Raw genomic sequence first — 26,658 nt, 5'->3', positions numbered from 1 at the left:
CTCCCATGAGGAGCAAGATGGTGGTCATCAATTTAGTAATCTTCAAGCTGGGTCTCATTGGTCTGGCTTGGGTCAAGGCCAATCTTTGGCTTAATCATTGTGGCCAGAGATGCCCTGTTTGACCAGGACTGGGCCATGTGCCCATCTCTGCAGACAGAGATGAAGTGACAGTTATCTAAATCACAAAGGTTTCCCAAAAGGATATCAGGCCACTATTCCCAGCAGCAAGGGGGCAATGAAGACTGTTCAGGGAAAATTCAATCTGTCCACTGTAGACTTAATGATAGTTTTCCTACTCTGGATTTGCAATCTGACAGGGAAGGGGACTCCCACACTGTATTTATTTTCCCCCCCAAGGGAGGATGAATGAATAAAACAAGCAATTTCAAAGCAAGCAAGCATGCAAGCAAAGTGTTTAAAATAAGCAAATAATATCTACTCCTTTCCAGGAAAATATCAGAGAAGATCTCAGTGTTATATACCCCAGTTTGGTCTAACTGCAGTCATAAGAACCTGTGTTTTCTACTCCAAGATTGCCTGTTAAAAATTTTTACAATAAATGTGTTGAAACTGCATACTTGTTAACTTTGCTTTAAATTCACTATTGTGTAGTTTTCATGGAAGCTGGATTTTCTACATACACATAAAGTTTAAAGGGAAAATGCTGGCAACCTCTTGTCCTAGTAAGTCAATTACTACAGGCGAGAATCCAGAGCCATTTTCTATAGAATTCTCAAAGTACCATGGAGAAAAGCAGTTCAGTCTTCATTATGACTTCTATTAACTCACTCATGATTTTTAACCAAGATGATCTGCATCAAGTGTCTTTACAATAGAAGGTTTTGGACTCTGCTGTGCTTTTCTATTTATAGCTCATATTTTCACTTTAGTTTAGTATTATGGAACAATTTTAGGGTAAGGAAGGTTATAAGTGAAGTTATTTCTCCATCGACTTATTCTTTTACTTAAAGAAAACTTTGTCTGCTTGCCCCCCTGGTAGAAGTAGATTCCCATTCTTGTATTTTTGTTTGTATACTTAGTATGATGCCTTGTGTACAATGAGTGTTTCAATAAATGTCACTAATTAATGACTCAGCCGAAGATCAACATGTTTTGCATTATGCCACCATTCACTGAAGCACTGTGGAGTCATTTCTGAGACAACTCAGAGCTCTGCCAAGATCTAGATATTTGGATATTTTACCAGACTTGGAAAATTCCAAAAATGAGATTTCTTTTTTAAAGTGTGGCTCCTTTTTCAAAGAGATCAAAACATAACAGCTGATTTTATTTGTTAATGCTCAAAATATAAAGTGGAGTGCAACCAATAAAGTGAGGTTTATTTGAGAAGACTATGAAATTCTATCTAATTGTTGATAGCTTTGGCACTCGAGATTTTAACATCTGACTGCAGAGAAATATCTCCGATGCATATAATTCATATATAACATGCATTCGTGCACAATGAGCAATATCTGCCCTTTCTCACTTCACATTTCCTCTTCTGCTAGAGCTGATACAGTAACAGGTGTATTTATCATTTTCAGGCCATCGTAGAAAACATAGAACCAGCCAGGAAGCCAGACTCCTGTCCTGCCCCTGCAGCCCCTGGGCCATTGCGAAGGTAATAATGGCTGCTATCCCACATAGCATTCAGGAACTAGAAAGTTCAAGGGCATGGAAGGCTTATCTGTGTCAGCCTTTTCCTTTGGTAGCTTGTAGCAAAGCTGTTAGAAGTCAGAGTGGGAAGACAGAGGAGGGAGGAGAGTGAGTTGGCTGCAGACCATGGCCAGATGTCCAGAAACCAAATCATAATAGTCTTTTCAACTGGTGTCCTTGAATTCCTTGAGCTATTCATGGAATTCCTATAGCCTCAAATATCTGTTTATATCATCAGTGTCAGTTCAAATCATGGACTTAACCGACAGTTTGGTAGACAATCTTCAATTTTATCCCAGACAAGTGCTTTATGGCTCAATCAATTATTGTGCTTAGGTGAACACTTTGGGATTATGTCCATAGATCTGTTTCCAGTAAAAATTTAGTTTTCAGAATGTCGCTTTACCAATTTTCACAAGTTTATACTTTGGATATGTCTGGATTTTGCCCCAGATTTCTCCCCACAACAGGCATATGAGCACAGCTAGGGTAGAAATGCTACATGTTTGGTTACTTGACTCTTTCTTATCACAGGCAACTAACTACTGTATCCAGAGAAGTCCCTGCTAACTTGATTGTGATGCCTCCTTCACTGGAGACTCTAGCAGTTTGTTGACTCTTGGCATTTACAGTTGTTTGCTTATTGAACAGTGTCAGGTTTCTATGGCTCCGAGTGCTGGCTCGCATTACAGTCAAGTGGAAGCAGGAAAATTCAGACAAAGCCTTTCATGGAAAGACAGGCCTGCCACAATTTCAGGTTTCTTGGTAAATGAATAAAGAAAGGGAGATGTAATCTGTCTTGACTTTTCCAGGATTTTGACAGAGGAAGTTGTAGACTTGGAGATGTGGGTAGGTCATGTTGCAACTGGAGATCAAACCTGCCTCCTCTCTGAGCAGGTGGTGTGTGAGAATGTTGCTGGTAGGGTAGGAGCAGAGGGATAAGGTCAGTGTGCAGGCCCAGCATGGAGGAATGAGAGCTAGCAGAGACAGGGTCACCCAACCTGGAGGATCTGGGAACAGAAAGGTGGCAATCCGCACTAGGAAGGCTAGGTGAGGTATGAGAACATCCTGGCAGATGGGCCAAGCATAACTAGGAGTGGTGGAAAAGAGGTAGTCAGGATGGAGAGCACTAGGCAGCCAAAATCATGGCGCCATCTGGGATTACAGGATAGCCCCTCATCCTGAGGGGGGGACTAGAGGTTACAAGAAGAGCAGTAAAACAGAAAGAACCATGATTAAATCCTGAAAAATCCTGTTTTTACAGTGGCTTGGTCACAGAAGAGTGAGGAAAAGGGAACATTGATCTCATCTCAGGATTTGAATGGGGCTATATAGATTTTACTTTTTTAATTTATTTTTAAGATTTTATTTATTTATTCATGAGAGACACAGAGAGAGGCAGAGGGAAAAGCAGGCTCCCTGCAGGGCGCCCGATGTGGGACTGGATCCCAGGACCCCAGGATTATGACCTGAACCAAAGGTAGATGCTCCACCACTGAGCCACCCAAGTGGGCTATATAGATTTAGTCATTCATCTATTCAACAAGTTTTAATTGAGCATCAACTCTGTGCCTGACACTGTTCTGGGCTCAGGGGGTAGAGCAGTGAAGAAAAGAAAATCCTTGCTTCCTTGGATCTTACATTTTTTACAGGGAATATAGACAATAGGCAAAATAAACAAACTTTATGCTAGATTAGAGGGTAATGAATGCTCTGAAGTAGAATAAAGCAAGGTAGAGATAGGAAGTATGGAGGTTTAAATTTTTGAATAAGGACACCAGGGAAAGCCTTGCTGAGAAGGTGACCTTTGGGCAAATCCTTGGAGGAAAAAGTATGAGCCACACATACCTGGAGAAAGGACTTCACAGGCAGAGGAAAGAGAAGGTGCAGAAGTGAGGTGATTCAAAGCACAGCACAGAGGCCAGACCGCTGGGTTTGTACAAGGGAGAGGTAAAGCAGAAGGACAGGAGGGAGCAGGCAGCTGGGAATGGAGGTGAGGAAACTCTCTAAGCCCTTTTAAGCCAGTGGTTCTCAACTGGGATCAGTTTGTGTTTTTGAGGGGACATTTGGCAACATCTGGAGACATTTTTGGTCGTCACAACTGGAGGCTGCTTGTCCTGATTAAGACTTTAAACAATCCAGAGTGGCATCTTTACATGCCGATGAAGCACCCATCTGGCCAAATAGTGGGTGGCCGGTACATTGGACAGTTGCATTAGATTTCAAACTGGTCACTGTAAATTGAAGTCATCAGAAACAGATAGGAAGGGGATCCCTGGGTGGCTCAGCGGTTCAGCACCTGCCTTTGACCTAGGGCGTGATCCTGAAGTCCCCGGATTGAGTCCCCCATTGGGGTTCCCTGCATGGAGCCTGTTTCTCCCTCTGCCTGTGTCTCTGCCTCTCTCTCTCTCTGTGTGTCTATCATGAGTAAATAAATAAAATCTTTAAAAAAAAAAAAAGAAACAGGAAGTTGTTCTGTAAAAACTATAACTGATGTATAATGTACATAAAGGACAGTATACATATCACAAATGTACATCCGAATGCATTTTCATATGCAAAACATCAATACATAAGTAGCATCCAGATCAAGAAATAGAACATGATCAGTGCCCTAAAGATCCCTCTACCTCCCCTCTACCCCCTCCAATTCACCGCTCTTCTAAGAATAGCCACTCTTCTGACTTTTAATACTATACATTTGTTTGTTAGTTTTGGAACTTTTAATAAATGGAATCATATAGTATATACTTCACTTCTTTCCCTTAACATTATGTTTGTGAGATTCATCCGTGTTGTCATGTTGAGTACCAGGCCATTCATTCTCATTGTTATATAATATGCCACGGTGTGAAACAAAACAGTTGATCTATATTCCTTGGATGGGCATTTGGAGAGTTTCCAGTTTGAGATTCTTATGAGTAGCACTGCTATGAAAATTCTAGTGCATGCTTTTGGTAAACATATACACATTTCTGTTGGATGTACATGTAAGAGTGGAATCGCAGGGTTACAGGAGAAAAAAAAAAAGAAGTGTTAATAAGATTAAATGTAGCATATTGTAGGGAGGGCAGGAAAAATACAGATACAGATATGATAGGGGAGGTATGAGTCAGTTCCAGAATAAAAGAAGTCCAGAGCTCAGGAAAGAAAAGGCAAAGATGGGAGATAGAGTGTGGTTTAAGCTGGGGAGGAAAATGATGTGTGTAGGATGGCATGCCATTTGTGGAAATCGAGTGGCAGCTGTATGAAGTAGTAAAGGGCTTGGATAGGAGGCCTGACTTTCAACCTTGCTCAGCCAGGTATGACTGTGTGTCACCTGACAGCTCAAAGCTTTGGCTTTCCATTGTAGGAACTAGAGGTTGTTGAAAGATTAAATCCATTCATTCCACAAGTATTGGTTGGATATCTACCTTTGTGCAGGGTCCTGGCAAGTCAGTGGTAAACAATAACAAGGGACGCCTGGTGACTCAGTGGTTGGGTGTCTGCCTACAGCTCAGGACGTGATCCTGGAATCCCGAGACTGAGTCCCATATTGGCTCCCCGTGGGGAACCTACTTCTCCCTCTGCCTGTGTCTCTGCCTCCCTGTGTGTGTCTCTCATGAGTAAATGAAATCTTTTAAAAAAAAAATAAATAGGGATCCCTGGGTGGCGCAGCGGTTTGGCGCCTGCCTTTGGCCCAGGGCGTGATCCTGGAGACCTGGGATCGAATCCCACGTTGGGCTCCCGGTGCATGGAGCCTGCTTCTCCCTCTGCCTATGTCTCTGCCTCTCTCTCTCTCTCTGTGACTATCATAAATAAAATAAATAAATAAATAAATAAATAAATAAATAAATAAATAAATAACAAAAAAGAGTCCTTGACCTCGTTGATTTTACTGGGAACAAATACAGTAAACAATGATGATATCTTATAATTATAGTAAGTATGATGAAGGAATCTAACCTAAACTGGGGGTGGGGTGACTTCTCTGGAGCCAAGTAGACATGAGTCTGGCCAAGAGTTGCAGGTGAGATATTCCAGGCAGATGCAACAGGATGACGGAAATCTAAGGAGGGAAGGAGTGTGGTATGTGTGAGGAAAAGAGACAATGAGTGTGCAAACAGAATGCAAATGGAAGAGCATGGGCAGATTTGATGGGAAGGGCAGGCATTGCCTTCAAGGGATGAGCTTTACATCAACTGTTTGCTAAGCACTTTCAACTGAAATTAAGGAGAGGGCTGGGGGAAGGAGCAGGAGTGGTGGCAGAGTCACACAAGTGCGAAGATATAGGTTGATTCATGAATTTGCAGTCCTGTGTTCATTAATGTGTTCAAATACATTTATGGGCTGAGGCACTACCAAGTGAATCTGGTCATGCATGAAATTATCTGGATATCAATAACTAGTGACTGGGCGGATATATAAATAATAGTTTATGAGATTAACATAATCTATAAAGAAATTTGTTTAAGATTATTTCATTCTCATTGCTCTGATATTAGTTCTGTAAGTAGATTTCCATTCTGAGAAAAGTAGCTTGTGTTTATGGTGTTACTATGGACCAACTTCCATTCTAAGCAGTGCCCAACAGGTGCATTCTCGCATTTAATCCTCATCACAACAACTCAAGGAGTTTCATTATTATTCTCGTTTTACTGATGAGGAAGTAGACACTGAAAAGTGCACTGATCCACTTGCCCAAGATCACCCAGTTAGTAAGCACAGAGCCAGAACTCTCTCAGGCAGTCTGCTCCCAGACCACAAGCTCTCAGTGACTACTCTTCATAGCCTCCAGAAAGAGGCCACAGACAAGCCAACACCAACATCTGGTTGGTTTGATTGCTCCATTTCTCAGTTTAAGTCAACACATTAGCAGTGTGCATTACACATTAATCTCTTGTGAGTTGATTAGTGTGATTCAGTTCTCAAGGGCTCCATCCCTTAATAGTGGACTAAGAAGACTGAGCTTCCAAACCTGCAAATCCAGCTGGGATCAATGACTGGACCTCAGGAAAGTAATGCGTGGAAAGATTGGGGAGGTAGGCAGGGTCCAAATGCTGCAGGTCTGTGGACCATGGACGTGTTTCGGATTGTTTTTAGTAAAGGGAAGGGATATGATTGGTTAGGAGGTGATCACAATAGTCTGGTTGAGGGATTCTGGCCACTTGGACCAGTGTCATGGCATTTAAAATGGAGGTGAAATGAGAGAATCTAAGTAAAAAGAACTTGCAAAAATGCGTGGCACATAGAAGGCACGTGGTAAGAGGTAGTTATTGTTAAGAACTACCATAAACCCATGTTCGTTTCAACCTAGCAGGACAAATTGCACGGCTTAGAATCTGCTGCCTAAAGCATGGCGCTGAGAAAGATACTGAACGTCTTTCAGACCTACATGGGGGGAGGGCTGCAGCGGATTAGCCGTGTCTGCCATGAGCTCTGGATAAGCAGCTGGTAGCACACATACTGACAGTTGCCTGAATGATGATTTGCAAGCAAAGATAAGATTCTTATATAGATGATTTTGAGTCATTTTTTCTCAATATAAAAATATTAAAATATAATATGAAATCTAGTATGATACAAAAAGATAGGCTTAAACTACAAAAGGATGTTTTATTAGGTAAAAGCAATACCTCTCGGATGGTGGATTATAGAAATTTACTGGGTTGACCTTGCATTTGGAAATATCCATGGGCAACGCATAGCAAACAAAGGTTTCCTAGTTAGACTTAGGTCAAATAATTGTGCCCCTTTGTAGAGACCCCTGCTGCAAATCAACATGTTAAAGGTTCAGAAAAGGAGGCACACCAAAAGAAATCTCTTTTATGTTGTTGCATCCAGGATTTTCCAAATCGATGTGACTGTGGATTTTTTTTTTACCCAACACCTATTAACATCTCATAGAAATACGATAATATCTTCATTAAGATTGTGTTATCATAGCATGATGCTGTGCTATAAAATTTGTAATGCCACCTCTTTTAGTCCTGGCTTTTGTAGAGCTCAATCAGTGGGAGAGAGGGAGAAGGACACCAGTATGCAGTATTTGTTTGTTTTTAGAGAACCATTCTCACTTAATGGTTATTGGTTTTATATATGGCAAGTTTACTGTGAATCTAATCACTGACCTTGTGACTGACAGTATTTGATCTCTGTCTGTTGAAGATCAATTTCTAGCCAGAGCCCACGTTCTGAAGTTGCTTGAGTTTGGACTATCCAGCAGAACACAGATGCCACAGCAGCGGGCCGGTCACAGAACACTAAGGCTCATTCATTTGAAAAAGTTTCCAACTTTTAGCTCAGCACTTGGTACATAAAAGACACACCACAAATATCTTTTGAGTCGATGAATGAATACATAACTGAATGAATAATAATGGTCACTACTTGTCCTCACAAGAAAAGGTAATTATGAGGCCAGTAGGTATTGTGCCAAACCCAGGAGAAATTTTAAATAACACAATAAGCCTAAGAAATAAACAAGATTTCTTTTTGTTGTTGTTGTTCTGTGGAGATTTAGCAAGTTAGATCTACCTTTGTTGAATTATACATACCAAAGAAAATAATGTCTTTGGGCATAAACTGGATAATGCTATTAAATAACTTTGTCCTTTTAATAATTTGGATAAGTCTGTATGAATTAAACAAGTCACACAATCTCCTTGGTTTTTGTCTTCTGGACTAGGTGATCTCTAAGGTCCCTTTTCAGTTTAAAAGTGTCTGTGAATCTTTTCACTCATAAATGCGATGCTTTGTGCTTTTTTTTTTTTTTCTTGCAACATTGGAAAAGTGTATAATCTTCATTATAAAACCAGGTCCAAGTCCAGATTGAAAGAGCCCCAGGAAAGCACAGAATTCCAGAATGTTTTGCAAGAATACCCTCACTCATTAAAGGAATGCTATTAAGAGGAAAACAAGAGCTCTATTAACAGATTTCCCTACAGAAGAGCTGTAAGAAGAAGCGGTTTCCTCCGGGGCAGTCTTGTTGGGCACGAGTGAGCACGGGTCACCCCAGTATGGGGACTGGTGACATAGGCAGGTACCCCAATAACCTCTAGGCACGATTATGAGCCAACACTTATGTATGCTCATGAAGTGGCAGCTGCTGATCTAAATGCTGTACTTATACTAATTCATTTAATCATGAAAAGGACCTTATAAAGTACATATTAGTATTATCCTTGTTTTAGAGGTGGGCAAACTGAAGCATAAAACATTAAATTTGCCCAGGACCATGGACCTAGTAAGTGGTAGGGCCAAATTTGGACCCCCATAGTATGGATCCAGAAGCCCTGCTCTTCATTGTTCTGCATACTGCCATCTTAGGATATGGTCCAGGCATTGGTGAAAGCTGATGTAGGCCAAGTTTATTATCCCAACATTATTGGGAGCCCACGATGCTAAACGCTGTTTAGGGACCGAGTGTAGGTGAAATGATGGTGGCCTCACTGCTGCTCCTACTCAGCCAGCAAATAAGCAACTCGCTCCAGGCAGAATGAATGGAGTTTTACAATAGAGGCCCTGCACTGAGCGGGGCACTGGACGGGATGAGCACTGGGTGTTCTACTATATGTTGGCAAATCGAACTCCAATAAAAAACAAAACAAACAACAACAGAAACCACTAGAGGCCCTGGGGAAAGAAGAAGCTAGCCTTGAAGAATAGGATTTTGACAATAAAGTGAAGAGCATTTCAGATTCAAGCAATAGCATGGGTTTGAGGGCGTGCCAAATAGACCTGTCTGCACAGATTGTGAGACATACGGTGGGGAGATGATGTTTGGCTCTTAGAAGGTTCTGTGCTGTGCTAAGGAGTCTAAATGTGATTCTATGGGCAATAGGAGCAATTTGGCCTTTACTTGGAATATAACTCCAGAGATAGCGTGGCAGGTTGTAGTGTAAGTGGGAGGAATGGGGAATTAAATCAGGGCGGTTTCAGTGACAAATATAAAGAAGGATGATGTGGTGGGTGTTGTGAAATGGTTCTCAGACCCTCTGAAAGAGTAAAAGTCTTATTACCCAAGTCACTGAGAATGCTGCCAACAGAGAGCCCTCAGCTGTCAAGACCCATTACTCACAGTCATACCCTCTTCCTGGGATGGTTGGTGTCCAATGGCTGATGACTGCAGGGGCGTAAAGGCACCACCTCCCACCAGAGTTCAGACAGCTCTGAACAGTCATCTCAGCTTCAGAACCCCTGTACTGCAGTTGAACTTCTTTCTCTGCCCAGTTTGCTGGCTTCCTTTCCTTTTCTTCAACATCCTAAGAACACTTCCTAATAAAACTTGTCCTTGCTAATCTCTTAAGATCTGTATCCTGGGAAACTCAACCAGCTTTCAGGGGCTGCAGAGTGCATTGTAGAAACAAAACCCACAGTTGGGCATCTATGCAGGAATGTAGCAAGTGAAAGAGAGGGATGAGTCAAAGAAGATTGCCAACCAAAGAAGCTAGAAGGATGATGGTCTAAGTTAGCATGGTCTCTCCCTGGGACAACAGTCATAGGCCCCTTGAGAATATCCGTTTCCCTTCCTGACCACCTATAGGCTAGAGAGATCACATACAGAAGAAAATCAAAAGTCCTGATTATATGCTTCTCTGGTCTCTCTATGCTCTAAGCTCAAGCCACCCTGGCCTCCTTGCAGTTCTGGGACATGTTAGCCATGCGCCTGTCAGTCTCCACATATTAGCAAGACTTTATCTCTCATTTATCTCATCTTTCAAGAACTCCTTCTCAGGGAGGCCTCCCCAGTTACCCCCCATTTAGAAAAGCAGCCTCTGGGGCTGCCTGGGTGGCTTAGTTGGTTAAGCATCCAACTCTTTACTTCAGCTCAGGTCAATCTCATGGTCATGGGATCAGGCCCTTCATCGAGCCCCACATCAAGCGCTGCATCCATGTCCAGCATGGAGTCTGCTTGAGATTTTCTCTTCCTATTCCTTTGCCTTTCTTCTTCCCCCTGCCTCCTCCAAAAAGAAAAGCAGCCCCTGTCATTTTCTATCCCTTAAACCCACTTTATTTTTCTCCAAAGTATATATTTCAAATTGATACTGACATTTTATTACTTATCTATTTGTTGTGTTCTAGAATTAGCCAAGAACTTTATGCTCCTCACTGGTGTGTCCCTGGTCAGGAATGTAATTAGTGCATAAGTTAATGAAAATTGGGGACATAGGAGAAGTGTACTTTCAGCAGAAAATATGTTTCATTCAGAATATGTGGAATCTGAACAGCTGTGAGAATTTTAGAAAATAGTTGCCAATTCAGATTTCTAGGTAAAGATAGAGAAGAGGGAGTTCCTCAGCGTGTTCAGGACCCTAGGAAATGAATGGGGAGAATGAGCTAGAACACCAGTTCCCAAGTTGCTTTGGGGAACGTTCAGAGCATTCCTTCAGGCTGGGAAGGGTTTTGCATGGTGCCCTGTCAAAACCCAACTTAGTCAAAGCATCACCTATGGTGGCGACAAGTTGTAGGTGAGGTCCCAGAGCAGCTCCTGAAACTAGAAGTGGCAAAGATTTACTGGGAATCACTGATGGTGGAGCAGGGTCCAGGAATTAGGAGTGTGGATGTTCCAGTCAATTCTCAGTGGTTTGAATGGCATTGTTGTCAAGATCTGTGAGGCCTCTTTTGTAAAGGGGTTGCAAAGGATGGGTGAGTTGGTGTGCAGTACCTGGCACACTGTAAATGCTCAATAAATGTTCATTGCTATTATCTACCAACTAAATGTTCTGAACCCTCCTTGTAGCCAATATCTTCAGAATCCTTAAAGTAACTTCAGAATTAGGCTGCTATGTTCAAATCTTTATTATTTCTTTGAGTTTGGTTTTTGTTCATCTGTAAAGTAGGACTAATAACACTAACACCAAGAAAATGCCCGGCCCTGGGACTGTTTATAGTTATTAATTGGTTAATAACAAATTAATATTAATCTCCCAATCTGAGAGTCATATGTACACCCGTTTCTCTTCCCTAGAGTCAAGAAAAAAAAAATCTAGGAAGCTTAGATTGATTTGATTGGTGTAGTCCAGGATTGGACAACCTAGGTGGGTAGAATGAGATTCCATGAGCACTTGACTTTGAACTGGATTTAGGTGGTGGTAAAGTTTTTGTCTGCTCTGTGAGCATAAGATTCTGTGTGATTAAACAGACTTGCCAGAAACCCCAGATTTCTTGGGCAGGTCACAGAAGAGAATCTCAGAGTTGCTGACTTTTTCCTTTGAGGGTAGTGTCCTCCGTTACCTCAGGTTCCAGTAGGCAAATCATCAACAGAAATGTCCCTGTTGACCAGAGCTGCCAAGGGATGGCCACTTTTGTTCTCCAATATGAGGCCCTGAGCAGTGTACCAGATTAGGTATCTGAAGGCAACCCTAGGGACGTTGCCGAAATTAATTATTTAACTGACTCATTATTTTCCAATGTGTTAGAGACCTTGAATTAAATCTGTTGGCAAATGTGTAACCATTGAAAATTCTTCACAGTCAGAAACTGGAAACAAAAACTTTCTTTTGGTTTTACATTTTTGGTTTTGCACAGACCATTGAAGTCTGTGGATTAAGTGCATTAGTTAGAATAATATATTCAAGGATTTAAGGAATTTGGGTCCAATTTCGAACCACTCCACTACCTCTGGCTTTGACCTCAGCTCAATTCCTTAATCTTTTGGCTTCTTTCTCCATCTGTGCAAGAGGCCTCTGGCAACACAGTGAATGCAGTAGCTGTAGGAAGAAATTAAATAATGGGCTTAATATTGCCACTGAGCATGGAGTAAATTCCTCTTTTGTGGGATCCATTAGCTCAACTGAGAACACTAGCACAAGATTCTGGGACTATGACAGACTATATGGAATAAGGTAGTATGAATTTCAGTGTCTTGCTTTGCCCCACAATGACTTGAGACATCAGATAAAGAATACAGCAGAAGAAAGAGAAAAACAGGGCCAGAGATGAGGATTCACTAAGGCAGACAGAAGAGATAAAGGGTGAGGGGATGGAGGATCATAAGATCACATGAGTTTAAGTGTAGACATGGAAAGAGAAGATCTGAAAGGCAGGAAGGCAGGGTGTAGTTTACAGAGATGAAGTACAAAGATTAGAAAGGAAGATTTTTAGAGTCAATTGGGACATATGCAGGAGGGCACAGAGCAGAGGGGACAGGCAGGGTTTATTCCAGAAAGAAGGGTTTGCTAAGGGTGCCCCCTTCTCCTTGCACAGGTCTCTCTCCATCCCTGGGATTCACCCTTCTGAGGTTCTGACTCTGGGCGTTAGCCTTCACAGCTTGAGGCATTTAACCTCTCAGAGGTATAAGAAATTTAACATGGTTCTTGAATATGACAGGTCTTCAGATCCAGAGAGTTAACTAAATGTAAGTCTGTTGAGGGACAGGGCCCTTACTCAGTGCTCCTCAAATCAAATAGTTAAGTGAAGTCGTGTAGGACAGGAGATGATGGGCAAACAGTAAAAGGGAATAAAAGAGAACAAAGATGATTTTATGGGCATCTGAGTGATACCTATCTACCCCTCCTAACCCTCTAAGCTTTTTACCCACTAAGGAAAACAAGATTTTATAACCACACTTAGCCCCAAAGCAGGCTCTTATATCTCCTTTGATAGACTTAGGAGGAATAAAAGAAATCGTAATAATGAGAATATTCACAGCTAATGTTCATTGCTTACTCTGTGTCAGGCATATAGACAACATAGTCTTCCAAAAGGGTCTCGAGGCTGTTTACAGTACCGGTAAACTATAAAAGTGCAGGAAGAACTATGTATATGCACACCTTGGCTGAGGAAAACTAGCAGAAGGAACACGGCAGTAAGTGGTTTTATATAAATTTACTCATCTGTTCCCTCTACCGCTGTTATGAGGCAGGTACTTTTAATGACTCCTTTTTATAAAGAAGAAAACTGGGAAAACCAAGATTTGATATTACGTCCTTGACTTGTCTTCAAAGGTCAGTATAAAAAATAATAATAACTCTGTGGGCATCTTGCTACTTATTTTCAACAATAGCAATTTCAAAGCTATTCGCCAGCAGGGGGAAAAAAAAAAAAATATATATATATATATATATATATATATATATATATATATATACATACATATACATATTAGCTCTGCTTGCCACCAAAAGATGGCCAAAACTGTTGTTGTGTAGTGTCCTTCTTAACTTAGATTTTTAAATATCCCTTATATAAAGACCCTGATAACAAATTCCTCTCAGAGCTTGGGCCGGGAGAGACTTTTCTCCTAAATCAATTGGATGATTCCTTCTATTTGACAATGAGAGTTATGAAAATCTTCATTTCCCCTGTTTCACTTGGCTATGAGGAACCTTGGAACTAAGTTTTGTGCTAAAATGCTATTGTCTGTCTCAGCCAGAGTTTCTTTTGACTTTTTTTTTTTTCTTAATATTTGCCTTTCATTGTAAACCACCTTAATTCTCTTTGGAGAAGGCACAATAAAAATAAACAAAAGACAAACAAAATGTAATCCTGCTGAGGCTATGCTAGGGATATAATAATTTACCAAAATAGTTTACCCAACACCCCTGAAATCTTTTTATCCGAAAGATAACATTCTAAACGGAATCCTGGGCAGATACTATCTTTCGTGGTGTTTATAACATTTTTCATGCCCCTCAAATAGCATTCCAGACCACTTTGGGAAAAGAACACTAGCTGATTGCTCGCATATGTCTTCTTGTTACAGGGATCTAATTAAAGTTTTGAATCTTGTCCAAAACTGTGCTCTAAAATAAACCAATTTAAATCTACATTTATCAGCCAGGCTTAAGACGAAGAACAGTTTCACTCATTTCAACTATTGACTAGTTAATAACTATACTTAATTTGTAGATTTCTATTCAGTTCCAAAATTTCTTTCAGGAGCACAGCCAAGTCTCATCCCACTGGTTGATAAACACTCTACGTGTTAAGATCACACATCCCAAGAAAGAAGCCAGTTTAAGGGCCAAGATGGAAGTAGTTTAATAATAAAACCTTATCATCTCAAGGTTGCTCCTTTCGTGGGTGATCGATCCTTTCATTTTTTTTTTTTTTAATTTTTTTTTTAATTATGATAGTCACAGAGAGAGAGAGAGGGGCAGAGACACAGGCAGAGGGAGAAGCAGGCTCCATGCACCGGGAGCCTGATGTGGGATTCGATCCCAGGTCTCCAGGATAGCGCCCTGGGCCAAAGGCAGGCGCTAAACCGCTGCGCCACCCAGGGATCCCTGATCGATCCTTTCAAAGAACAAAGCCTTTCATTTCCAGAACTTTCATTACAGGTGTGATTATGATTTCTGTTTCACATAGAGATTATTTTATATTTTAAGCATTTCAAATGAAATCTTATTTACAAAAAAAGAAAGAAAACAGAAAAACGGGAAACAGCCAAGAGCTGGAAAGAAGAGCACAAATCTTGGGCACAAAATAACTAAGAAGCTAAATTCTGCTATCCATCAAGAAGTTAAAGTTTAGCAACTTGCTACTTCATTCCCACTTAATTTTAGCTTGTAATATAACCTACCCTTTTACTTCTAATTACATGATCTTTTCTATTTCATCCTTTGTTTGACGTTTAGTGACAACTATGTGTCAGGTTCTTCATATTGTAAGATATAAGCATTGAACAAAACAAATTCTTATTCTGATATTTATTTTGCAACATCTCAGGAAATTGTAAAAAAAAAAAAAAAAAAAAGCAAATACTACATAAAACAGTATCTACAGGTTGACTAGCCTATGACACCTAAAGCTGAGTGAAATCCACGGAGCTTGAAATTAAGCTGAGATTCCTTTAAGAATCTACAGTGGAGTTAATACATCTTTTTACACAATAGTTAAAAATTTACTCCTGTCAGCACAGATAGGATCATATCAAGTGAACTGAATTATGGCCTAGTCGTAATCAGAATATTGCTAATGTATTTTTAAAGCCATTGCCTTGGTGTGGAAATATAAAATCCATTCTTTCTTGTGGGAAGTGTATACACCCGCCTCTTCAAACCAGACCCGGGTATGGGGGGTATGGGGTGAGCACTATGGTCATCCTTAGAAGTTGCAGCAAGTTCACAAGTTTCTTGCCCTATGAACTGGGTATACATCAGAGGTAGTTTTCAGCGAAGCTAATTAAAACTTAGTTTCAAGGCATCTTCTCCAGACCCCCATTCAAGGCGGCGGCAGGAACCCTGGCAATACATTTACATGGTTGTACATTTTTGTTCACTTGGCAAAAGTAAGATATTTTAACCACAATCAGCTGAGACTGAGGTCCTTTTCCAAATGGGTTTTTTCCTCTGTCACTTTCTCTTGGGCTGGGTGTCGCTGCAGCAGGATGAGTATGCTGCATTTGTTTTTTCTTTTTCTTTGAGAGGACTACCCCAATTGCATAAATTTCAGGCCTCACAAAAACCTGCATCAACGCCTAGGTATGATAACAGTACCGATTTTACAGGTGTGTCTGGAGGATTAAATGAGTAATGAACAGTTCCGGGTACATGGTGTGTATACCCAATGGATGCTAGGTTAAGCATTATTGCCCCAAATGTTTTCCTTTCTCCATTTAGCTTTCCTTTTTTTTTTTTTTCTTTTTTTTTCTTTCTTACTTCCAAACTGGAAAGCAGTCACAGAAGTTAGCATTTCATGTGCTTAAAACTGCAAATTTGTTTCATGAAAAGGAACTTTTTTCAATCCCAGGCAATGGGACTGCATCATTTTTGGGGCCCTAGGCACTTTTGCCTTTGTTGAATCCCTTCCTCGGTTAAAACAAAATTAAAAATTATATTTTAACATTGTATTAATGTAAAGACAAATACTTTAATATATATTGAAATACTTTCTTAAACCTCAATGTTAATTTCTTCCCTTCTGATTTGAAATTAGACCATTTTTGCGGGCACCTAAAACTATTATGGGCCCTAGGCACTGTGCCTATTGGAAAAGACAGAGGATTCTCCAATATGGAACACTGATAAATTTCCCAAACCATCATGGGCTCAAGAATGGGGGTAAACAAAAAGCAGTGCTGTACAACTTAAACAGAGCTTCAGGTACACTTAGTAGAAGCACGTTTTCCAGACAAGATCTTAGGGACAAAATAGGAAGCATTCAGTTTTGGTGTTCAAAATATGCACGTGGATGGAGTTGACCATGAGGACACTAATAGGGACCACCTCTTACTGTGAAATGCATATTTTTGTCTCTGAAGCTTATTTTGAATTAACATTCTTGCACGTGTCTTGTTGCCCATTTTAGTCACATTATCAACAGGGAAATGTTATTTCAGAAAATAAACTTCATTTCGCCAATTTAGAAACTGCTTTAGAATTTCACCCAAACGTCTCTAGAAAACACATCGGCCTTGGTGCTGGTGTATCAAATAAATCACAAACGAAACAAACAAGCTGGCTTCCTACTGAAGGTGTGTCTGCAGGGCCCTGTGACTCTGCGTGCCAGGGGCTCTATCTGGCACATTTCTGAACTTTGCAAAATTAATTGCGCCGAAGAGAACACCATCAAACGCGTCCGGCGTGGAGTGTAAACATCTTCAAGCCATGATTCTGCGCCATCAAGGGCTCTCCAGCTAATTTCATTTGGTGCATTACTCTGGAAGAAAATCGAGGCCAAGTGAAACTGCGGAAATGGGAACAATGCACGGAGGGAAAAAATCTCACCCCATTAAGGGATCCGTTTCTTCTCTGCACAAATAAGCCCACCACGCCTTGGAGGCAAGACTAGATGGCTCCAGGATATTCCGAGGCTGGCCCCGCGGGCCCTGTCGGACGGAGGGAGCCCCGCAGCCCCGCAGCCCCGCAGCCCCGAGAAGGAAGGTGGCCTGGGCGCCAGGGCCCCAGCCCGGGGCGCATTTTTAGGTAACTCAAAACATCTAAGCAATCGCCCCCTGCCCCCATCTCCCCCCCCCCCCACCCCGCAACCATAGCCACCCTCGCCGAGGCGCAGGAGCTGGTTTCCGTGTTTTTGCAAGGGGAGGCCGAGGCACGGCCCCGCGCTTTCCAGTCCTCTGCGCAGCGCTCGCTGGCCGAGAGCTTTCGGGGCCGCCGCGCGCCGGGCCGGCCCGGCCTCCTCCGTGACCTTCCGAGATCCGCCTGCGGACACGGCTCTCGGCGGAGGCGCCACCCCCGGCGCTCGGGCCCCGCGCGCCGCCGCGCTCCTCGGGCTCCCAGGGACGGCCCCTGGGGCGCGCGCGCCGGGCGGGGGCGGGGGGGGCGTGGCCAGGGCGGCAGGGGCGCGCGCCTGGCGGGGGCGGGGGCGTGGCCAGGGCGGGGGCGCGCGGCGGAGGGGGCGGGGCCAGGGCCGGGGGCGGCGGGGGCGCGCGCGCGGCTTCCGGCGGGGGCGCGCGGGGCGGGGCCGGGGCCGGGGCCGGGGCGGGGGCCGGGGCCGGGGGCGGGGCGGGGCCGGGGGCGGGGCCGGGCCGCAGCGCCCCCCGCCGAGCGGCGTGCAGGCACCGCCCCCGCGCGCCGCAGTCCGGGCTGGAGCGTCTCGGCCGTGGCCGTGGCCGTTAGCGTTGCCTCCGGCGGGCTCTGGCGGCGGCGGCGGCGACTCCCGGGGCTCCGGAGGGCAGCGGGCCGCCCGACCCCCGTGGCCGCCTGGAGCAGCCCGCCCGGCGCTGGGCCGGGGGCGGCGGGGCGGCGGGTTGTGCCCGGCCCCCCTCCTCCTCCCGCCTCGGTCCCCGGGCGACTGCGGGCTCCGGGCAGCCCCCGGGCGGCGGCGGGCGCGGCCGAGCGGACGGCGGGGGATGGCGAGATAGCGGCGCGGGAGCGGCCGGTGAGTGCGGGCGCGGGGGCGGGGGCGGGGGCGCGGGCGGGGGCGGGGGCGGGGGCAGCGCTGCGGGCGGCCGGCTCGGGTCTGGGGGCGCCCGCGGGGGGGGCGCCCCGGGTCGCGCCGCTCTCCGCGCCCTGGGCCACCCCGCGTCCCCGAGGGCGCCGACTCTGCGGCCGCCGACTGCTGCCCCACGGAGGGCGCTGGGTTCTGAGACCCGAGGCCACCTGGGGGATGGGAAGGAGCTTTAACTGCTATTTCCCTTTGGGGATGGGAGCGACCGATTGGCTTGGTGACCCCGAGCGTGCTGGAGCTCTCGCTCGAACCCCTCCGCATGTACCTGTACTCTCTGCGTGCGTCTGTCCGAAGACTTGCTGAAGTCGAAAAACCCAAAGTTAAAAGTGTCGGCGATCGGAGTTGGGTTTCAGGAGAGATGCCACTTCTGAGGTTGTCTCAGAGGATGGAGCTGGAATCTTTAGGGTTCTGAGCTCTCGACAGAAAACTGCGTTATCCAGCGGCTGTGCGTTTACTTCTGGGCTCGAATAACGTGGTTTTGGCCCCCACCTTCAGCTACCCCCCGCAACCCCCCCAAATTATATACGTGTGTGTATGAGATCTTCATTCTCAATTGAGTATCTTTGTGTTCCTCTTCATATGGGTGTGTTTAATGCAGCCAAATGTTGATACAACGTGTATGTGTGATTATCGAGTAGCATTTGTAGGGAAATGAAATTTTTTGCATTTCTTTTTATGTGTTTTTTTTTAACATGCATTTTTCAACAGAAGGGTTCCAGTTTAAGGTTTGTCTTCTGACGTGTTTGTTTTCAGTTTCAGATTTGCCTTTGATTAAAAGTTTTGTTTGGAATAAAATTAATGTGACAGTATCATTGAGTCAGAGGTCCACAATGGAATCTTAAATTCGAGGCAAATTCCCATCCCCTACGGAACGAAGAATTAAATAAAGCGTTTGTAGAGTGCAAACGATGATTGCCCCTCCCCTTAAAATTATTATTTTGCTACAGATCTGAAATCCCATTTCACTAATATCAGAGGATTCCTTGTCTAAGCCTGGCAGAAGAAGGGAAACCTTAGTGTTTTCAGAAACTCCAGACTCTCCTCTTGTTTTTTACATTGACTTTCTGTTTTACCGCCAGGTGGAAACTGTGTTAATTTGAAGGCTTCATTAGGTAGTAACAAGCTCAATTTAAATGCGAAGTATGCTTTCAAGGTGAACTTAGCAGCTATTTCCCTTCCAAGAATTGAATTGAGGCTTATTCGCTTTGTAATAGGTGAGATCACAAGCGTGCCTCTCTAATTAGTGGAGACTTGGATTCTCTTCTGGGAATTAAGGATCAGGAACTAGGCTGCCGAACCCAACAACTTTTGTCATTTTTGGAAGCTTGTACTTTTGAAGATGATCCTTGAACCATATGCTGGCAATGGTATAAATTATTCTGATATTAAAATGTATTGTAATAATTTGTGGGACAGGCGATCTGTGCACACTTGTAGGAGATTGAATAGATCTAAAAAGCTCTGGAGTGGAAAGTGTATCTCCCCTCTCTGAAACACAGCACCTTGTTCTCCCCAGGAACCAGGGTTACTAGTTCCTTGTCTATATCTTTCCAGATATAGCTTATGCTAGTATAAACATTTCATATGTGTCCTTTTTATTTGTTTTTCCACAAACGAGGACACATTGTATATGCTGCTCTGCACCAGCTCCCCGCCCTTCCCTTAGAGTGCTGAATCTTGGCAGTCTCTCTATCAGTACTTAAGAGAGCTGTCTCATTCTGGGAGAGCTGCTGAGAGTACTCCAAGCAAGGGTGAACCATAATTTATTTAACCTTTTTTTTATTGAGATATATGTAGGTTGTTTCTAATATTTTGTTATAAAATTATCGTAAAACATTAGTTTTTAAGGTTTTTAAATGGATTTCAGTTATTCCCAGAGGCCCGAAGGCAGTAGTAACTTACTTCTTTGCCTCACGTTCCAGGAAACAAATGTCCCTTCTCTCCAATATGTATCATCTGCTCTTGTATAATTTCATAGTGATCCAGAAGAATCTTTGATGTCTCCGTGGTGAAGCCTGAGCCCTGATGGCCAGGAACTAAAGTCATATATCTTGATTAACACCTTCCTTGTTTTGAGAAATTAAAGAGCAAATGGAAACCTCTTAGAATAATCTGTAAGAAAAATTCTTGAGAGTAAATATTTTTGAACATGGAGAAAAGGCTTGTACCTTCGATTAAATTGAAGATGAAGGCCGTTTTTGTTCACCATTAGTCACTAAAATGCCTGCCTTTCATAGATTATCTCCAATATCTTACATTGTAATGTCGTTATATAATGTGGTTGCAAATTGTACAGCTTAGGAGAAGGTTATGAGTAACTCCTAAAGGGGGATATGCTTTCAGAAAATATTTGGCTCTTTTAAATTAAAGATCGACATCTCAGAGTGCTTTTAAAACACAGTAAGTTGTAGAAGTAATGCTAATCCTGGAAATTGAGCCTGATACATTATAAAAGTCGAATATTAGCCAGTGATGACCTTTATATGTTCATTACGTTTATCTTTTTAGAGTATTTTAAGAGTCCTTTAAGCATAATTTTATGCTGATTAACTCTTTTAGCATTTAAGGTGTTTTCCCTTTATTAAGTGGCACCTGCCATTGTAGTACAAAACTGCTAATACTGCCTATATTTGCTTTTCTGAAAAATGCATCTTGAGCATCTGTTACATTGCAGGGAACTCTATAGGGACTGCAAGTATAGCATTGCACAGAGTGGACGGACCCTGCTATAGTGGGTTCACCTCTCCCTGGGGGAGAGGAACAGAAAGCAGAGAAGCGATAAAGGCGGTAATACCAGGGAGTGATATGCACTGGGAAAGTAGTAAGACTTGGCTGTAGTAAAGAGGGGTTTTTGTAGTAAAAAAACCTCAAAGACTTGAGGTTTTTGCCAGGATGGGGGCCTTTGTTTTGGGTTGAGTGGTCCTGGATCTCTCTCTCAGATGGAGAGGTTTGAGCAGAGAGTTGATGGAGGGAAGGCTGTGTTCAGATGTCTGGAGGAAGAGTGGCTCAGGCAGGGGGAACAGCAAGTGCAGAGGCCCTCCAGGGAGACTGAGCCTCTTGCCTGAGGAACAGAGGGCTGTCTCTGCAGCTGGGGCTTAAGATGGAGAGGAGATGAGAAAGTGGCAGGCAGGAGAGAGCAGGCGCTGCACTGGGCGCCCTGTGTATCTGCACGTGTGAAGGAATGTTTGCAGACTAGAGGCCTTGGCTGGTGGCAGTCCTCCACCTGCTGGAAGCTCCAGAAGGGCGGGAGGGTCTGATTGCTCCCCATCCTTTCTCACCACCAAGAGCAGCCTCAGTCAGGGTGGGCTGTGAATATTTGTTGAATTAATGAGTAATCTGAGAGTTAAAAAAAATAATCCTGCTTGATTTTGGTCAAAATACTTAGATTCAGGAGTCTTACTGGACCTTTCCATCTTGGCTCTGGCCCTTCACGTTACCAAATCTGTTATGCACGTCCTCTCAAAGTATTGCTTTACGTTGGTTGCATTTGATTGCTTTTCCATGAAATTAAAGTATGAAGCCTTAAAAGCGTACCTAATTTTCCAAGACATGATAGTGATCTCTGAGTAATTTAGTCAGAGGTTTCATCTTTGATTTCAGTAGGTTTGTTAGTGGCCGGTGTTAAATTTTCAGATACCTTTTTTTGGGGGGGAGGGGGTAGGGAGGGATACTACATACATTAATTCCTTGGGGCCGATGACAGACTAATGAGCAAATAAAACATATGTACTTTATGCAGGTACTTTTATTCTCACAGGAAGAATGTGTGCATGTTCTATTTTAGGGACTATCAGGAACTGTGGTATTTCCTCTTCCCAACTTCTAATCTGTTTGTCATTCTAAATACATGTTCCTTTATATTAATTGAAAGCGTGGGAAATGAGGTTTTTGCCAAGTAATTGTTATAGATGTCTAATAGGAATCTGTTATCTTTCTCTTGACTGTGACTTTTTGACTTCTGTTTGATATTAAGAGTTTCGTCATCTTGGAGAATGAGGGTTTTAAATTTTTTAATTTGATATTCTAATTGGTTGATGCCAGAACCCAATAAGTTGTCTCTAGGTTTATCTTCCAACTTTTTCTCATGAGCTCTGCTCAAACACTGTGTAAAGGATGGATTCTGTGACTCCTCTAAGGCCTAGGTGAAGTCAGCTTTGTCCTTTGTCACTGTCCCTGCAGTAAAAGTTCTTCGTATAGCAGGAGCATGTAAGCATCTGTTTTATATGTAACTGGTTGTGGTGATTTAGCAGCTTCAATGTTTGAGTTAAACACTTTTACTACTTCCTTTATATTTCCTTTATGAACTATAGAGATGCAGGAATTCCAACTTTGTCTTAACATTGTCTAAAATTACAGCACATACTTTTTCACTAGTTGTTGCTGCTAATGTCACTCACGCGTGCAAAGGTGGTGGTTCTCAGATACCGTTTTATGGTTTTGTGTGGAAAGGTGAGGGAAAACTTCTGGTGGGTGAATTTTTCATGGAATTTTGCACAGAGGTGAGAAAAAATCTTGGCTTTTGCCCATTCTTCTGGTTTGTAGGGCAAGGTACAGAAGACTTGGAATCATCCTAAGGGCCTGTAATTGAGAATCTAGCTTTATTACTAAGTGGCAGTATCCGGACGGACCACAAGGAGGCGATATCATTTCCTGAAAGCGTGTGTGTGTGTGTGTGTGTGTGTGTGTGTGTGTGTGTGTGTGTGTGTGGTGCTTCCCTGGAAGGGAGTGGCTTGGGATGCTGCATCCCTCGCAGTGCCTTCCTGCGACGCCCTCAGAAGCAGCTTCAAGGAGACTCTGGATCTGCGGACAGTGGAGATGGTGGTAGCAGGAACATCTGGTGGAAAATAACAAGTGGTGGCAGAAGTAGTGCTTCCCGTTACTAATATTAGAAATGCTAATGGGGCAGTCAGTTGTAGACATGCTGTGGACAGAAATGTGTGTGCCTATGAGTTGTCAGTGGGTGTCAGCTGGAGAGAGGTGAGAATCCCCCAGGACTTCAGTGCCCCAGCCCCTGAAGGCACCATTGTGCCACCTTAAAGCCTGCCACTCCTGTCCACAAGCTTGGAGACCCCTCCTGCCATGCCGGTGAGGTCCTGTGTCACGTTTCATGACTCAGTATTTATAGTCAAGTGCAGAAGTGAAGGAGGCAAGGTGTTCTAGAAACCTCTTCAAAGAAATCGTTTAAGTTGAAAGCATAAATCTTCGTTGAACTGGAACCTATCCTGTGTTTATTCTTTGAAGATACCCGGGTCACCAGAGTTTTTACTGTAGATGTAAAATTATCTTTTTTTTTTTTCCTGTGGAGATCCATGTGGAACTATATAGAGCTTAAAATGCAGAGCTCTTACTAGTAATAAGAACTTAAACATTCAAACAAAACCAAAGAAAGTCTAGAATTGGAGATCCAGAAGTTACCTCAGGTCATCTGGTCAGCTTCTTAAATTTACTGATAAAGAAACCAAGACCCAGAGATGTTTTAATTTGCCCAAGAATCCAGGGGTTCCAGACTGGCATTGTAACCATGATCTGCTGATTCCTCCCTGCAGGGTCCTGAGTTCCCTTCCCCCTTCAATAGTAACTCATTGAAGACAGAGACTTGGTGGGGTTCACCGCCATGTCCTCAGCTGAGAACATTGCCCAGCCCATAATACGCATTCAGATATTTGTTGATAAATGAATACCTACAGGATTTTAACAACTTCAGATTGCCATATTGGCTCTAAGATATTTATAAAATTTGAAAGAATGTACAATTTCATGAGTTTCTTGTTAAAAAATACGGCCTGTTGCTATTAAAGCCTCAAATGTTAAGCCTAATATTAGCCAGACAGGTGAGTGAAGATGTGGAGTTTTACTTACTAATGGGGCACCTTCCGAGCCTGGTTTCACTAAATTTTCTAGTTGTCATCCTATAAGCTCAGTCTGCTGGGATCCGATTTCGTTAAAGTTTTATATTTTGTATTTGAAAATATATGTATTTTAAAATACGGCATTTTAAGTTATCTGAATTTTAGATATGTGCTACTAGGAGTTTCACTATTTTTAAAACTTAAGGCTATATGGTGATTTCATTGTTTAAAAACAAGTCTAGCCAACTGGAGGATTTGGGGAATTGTCACTTCAAATGTTGCTGGTGGGTGTTTGAATTGTTTTAACTTTCCAGGAGGGCAATTTTGTATTACTCATGGAAAGCCTCAAAAATGTGCCATGTCCCTTAGTCAGGCATTTCCATCACTAGGAATTTAAACGAAGGAAAAAGAAATAAGCATATGTACAGAGACCAGTCTATAGCATCTGGCCTTACCTACACAGTACATATAGATACCATATTCCTGTCAGTAGCTTTCTCCCCAACAGTGATTCTTAACTTGGTGGGAAGTCTACTTAGTGGAGTATCTCAAAATTGGGAAGGGGTTGCTCTCTGAAGTTTGGGAAAAACATATCTCCAGATTCTGGTGACTTCCCCACAAAGTACACACAAAAAAACCAACTTCTGATTTACAAAAATGGTTTTTGTAGTTTTGTTTATGACAGTTGTAAACTAGAAACAATTTAAATGCTTAATAATAGGGATATTGGCTACACAAATTGTAGTACGTACATGTAATGGAGAGCCCTTTATTTATTAACAGTGAGGTAGGGGAATAATTTATTGATGTGCAAGAAAATCAAAATTTGCAAACTGAAAAAGATTGCAAATTGCATGTATAAATTGATCTAAGCTTTTTGGTTGTTTTGGAGGGTGAATGTAAGAGAGTAAGTTTGTGTGTGTGTGTGTGTCTGTACAATTTTCTACCTATTTGGTAAAATGCCAGGGAAATTATACACTGAATGTTAGGTGAGATTATCTTTATGTGTTGAAATTACAAGTGACTATTATTTTTTATTATCATTTTCCTGATTTCCATTATATAAAGCATGTTATAGCTCAGAGAAAGGGAATAGATGCTATTTCCCATTTACTGGTTGTGTGAACTTGGGCAAGTTCTGTGTGTCTCCTTATCTGTAAAATGGTAATAGTATTATCCAGCTCAAGGTGCCTACAGGTAGTGTTTGATAAATGTTACCTTGACCCCACCAACATGGTATGACTAAAGTCAATATTGTGTTCCTATTAATACAGAATTTCTAAGCAGAATAACTTGTTTTACAAGTTGTATCAAACCTTTGTGAAAAGCATTTCAGGACATTCTGACAAAATATTTTGTTGTTTATGGTCACTGGGAAATATTTTGTTGAATATTTATTTACTTTAAAACTGAAATGTTTTCCATTGCCAAGAAATTTTAAATAGAAGGCTCTTATATTTGTCTTTAATAGTCATGAGTGATAAGTTCTTGAAGGTCAGGATCTGATCTTCTTCCCTTTTGTAGAGGTAGAATGAGATGTCATTCACTCATTCAGTAATTGTTAGGGGCCTTTTCTCCCCTTGGGTAGTGGGTAGGCATCACATATACAGCAGTCCCAGACAGACGTGCCCCCTTCACTTGCAGGATATGGGAAGTAGCCATGGCAAGTGGCCAGTATGGTGCAGGGCCAGGAGGCCTGCACACACTTAGTAAATGGTATTACCACTGCTGACAGCCAAGCAGGACTTATTTCCTCTCCTGCAATTCTAAAAGAAACTTTGTCTTGATGTTACTTTTCAGTGAACACAAACATTGCCTCCTGCTTCTTCTACAAACTCCAGGAGAATCTGACTAGGTTATTTCCTTTGCTGAGGATTTACTGATTTACCTTATACATGTGTAAGAATATCCTAGGCTAATAGTCTTAAAATTGCTACTGTATATCTTCTGTGAAGGGCATGCCTTTTTGAGATTATCTTTTTTTTTTTTTTAAGATTTTATTTATTTATTCATAGAGACACAGAGAGGCAGAGACACAGGCAGAGGGAGAAGCAGGCTCCATGCAAAGAGCCTGACATGGGACTTGATCCAGGGTCTCCGGGATCACACCCCGGGCTGCAGGCGGCGCTAAACCACTGCGCCACCAGGGCTGCCCTGAGATTATCTTTTATAAAATTATTGAGATGGGCTCCTACTAATAAATTTAGGAGGAATGGAATTCATAGATCTCCCATTTGAGAAATTCTAACACATAATCTTACGGAGGATGAGAACAATAAAGCATCCAGCCTAAAATATATAAAATAACATTAATTTTGTA

The 26,658-nt window shown here is 42.6% G+C and overlaps 1 protein-coding gene across 4 annotated transcripts in view; it reads left to right on the top strand.

The window, feature by feature from the left end:
* Nucleotides 1-26,658, top strand: part of LIFR (LIF receptor subunit alpha) — a 238,596-nt gene that overhangs the window by 142,895 nt on the left and 69,043 nt on the right. The window contains exon 1 of one of the 4 annotated variants that reach the window (XM_041748760.1): nt 17,225-17,507. The exons of 2 other annotated variants lie outside the window; for them this stretch is intronic. In XM_041748760.1, the coding sequence (XP_041604694.1) occupies nt 17,374-17,507 (134 nt within the window). In that variant the 5' untranslated portion in view covers nt 17,225-17,373. Of the gene's footprint in view, nt 1-17,224; nt 17,508-18,108; nt 18,421-26,658 lie in introns of those variants that run through there. One more of the 4 variants, XM_041748762.1, reaches the window with a different exon arrangement.

This window comes from Vulpes lagopus, chromosome 3 (genome assembly GCF_018345385.1).
Source record: "Vulpes lagopus strain Blue_001 chromosome 3, ASM1834538v1, whole genome shotgun sequence".
NCBI classification, from domain to species: Eukaryota; Metazoa; Chordata; class Mammalia; order Carnivora; family Canidae; genus Vulpes; species Vulpes lagopus.
This window is presented reverse-complemented; position numbering and strand designations above follow the sequence as displayed.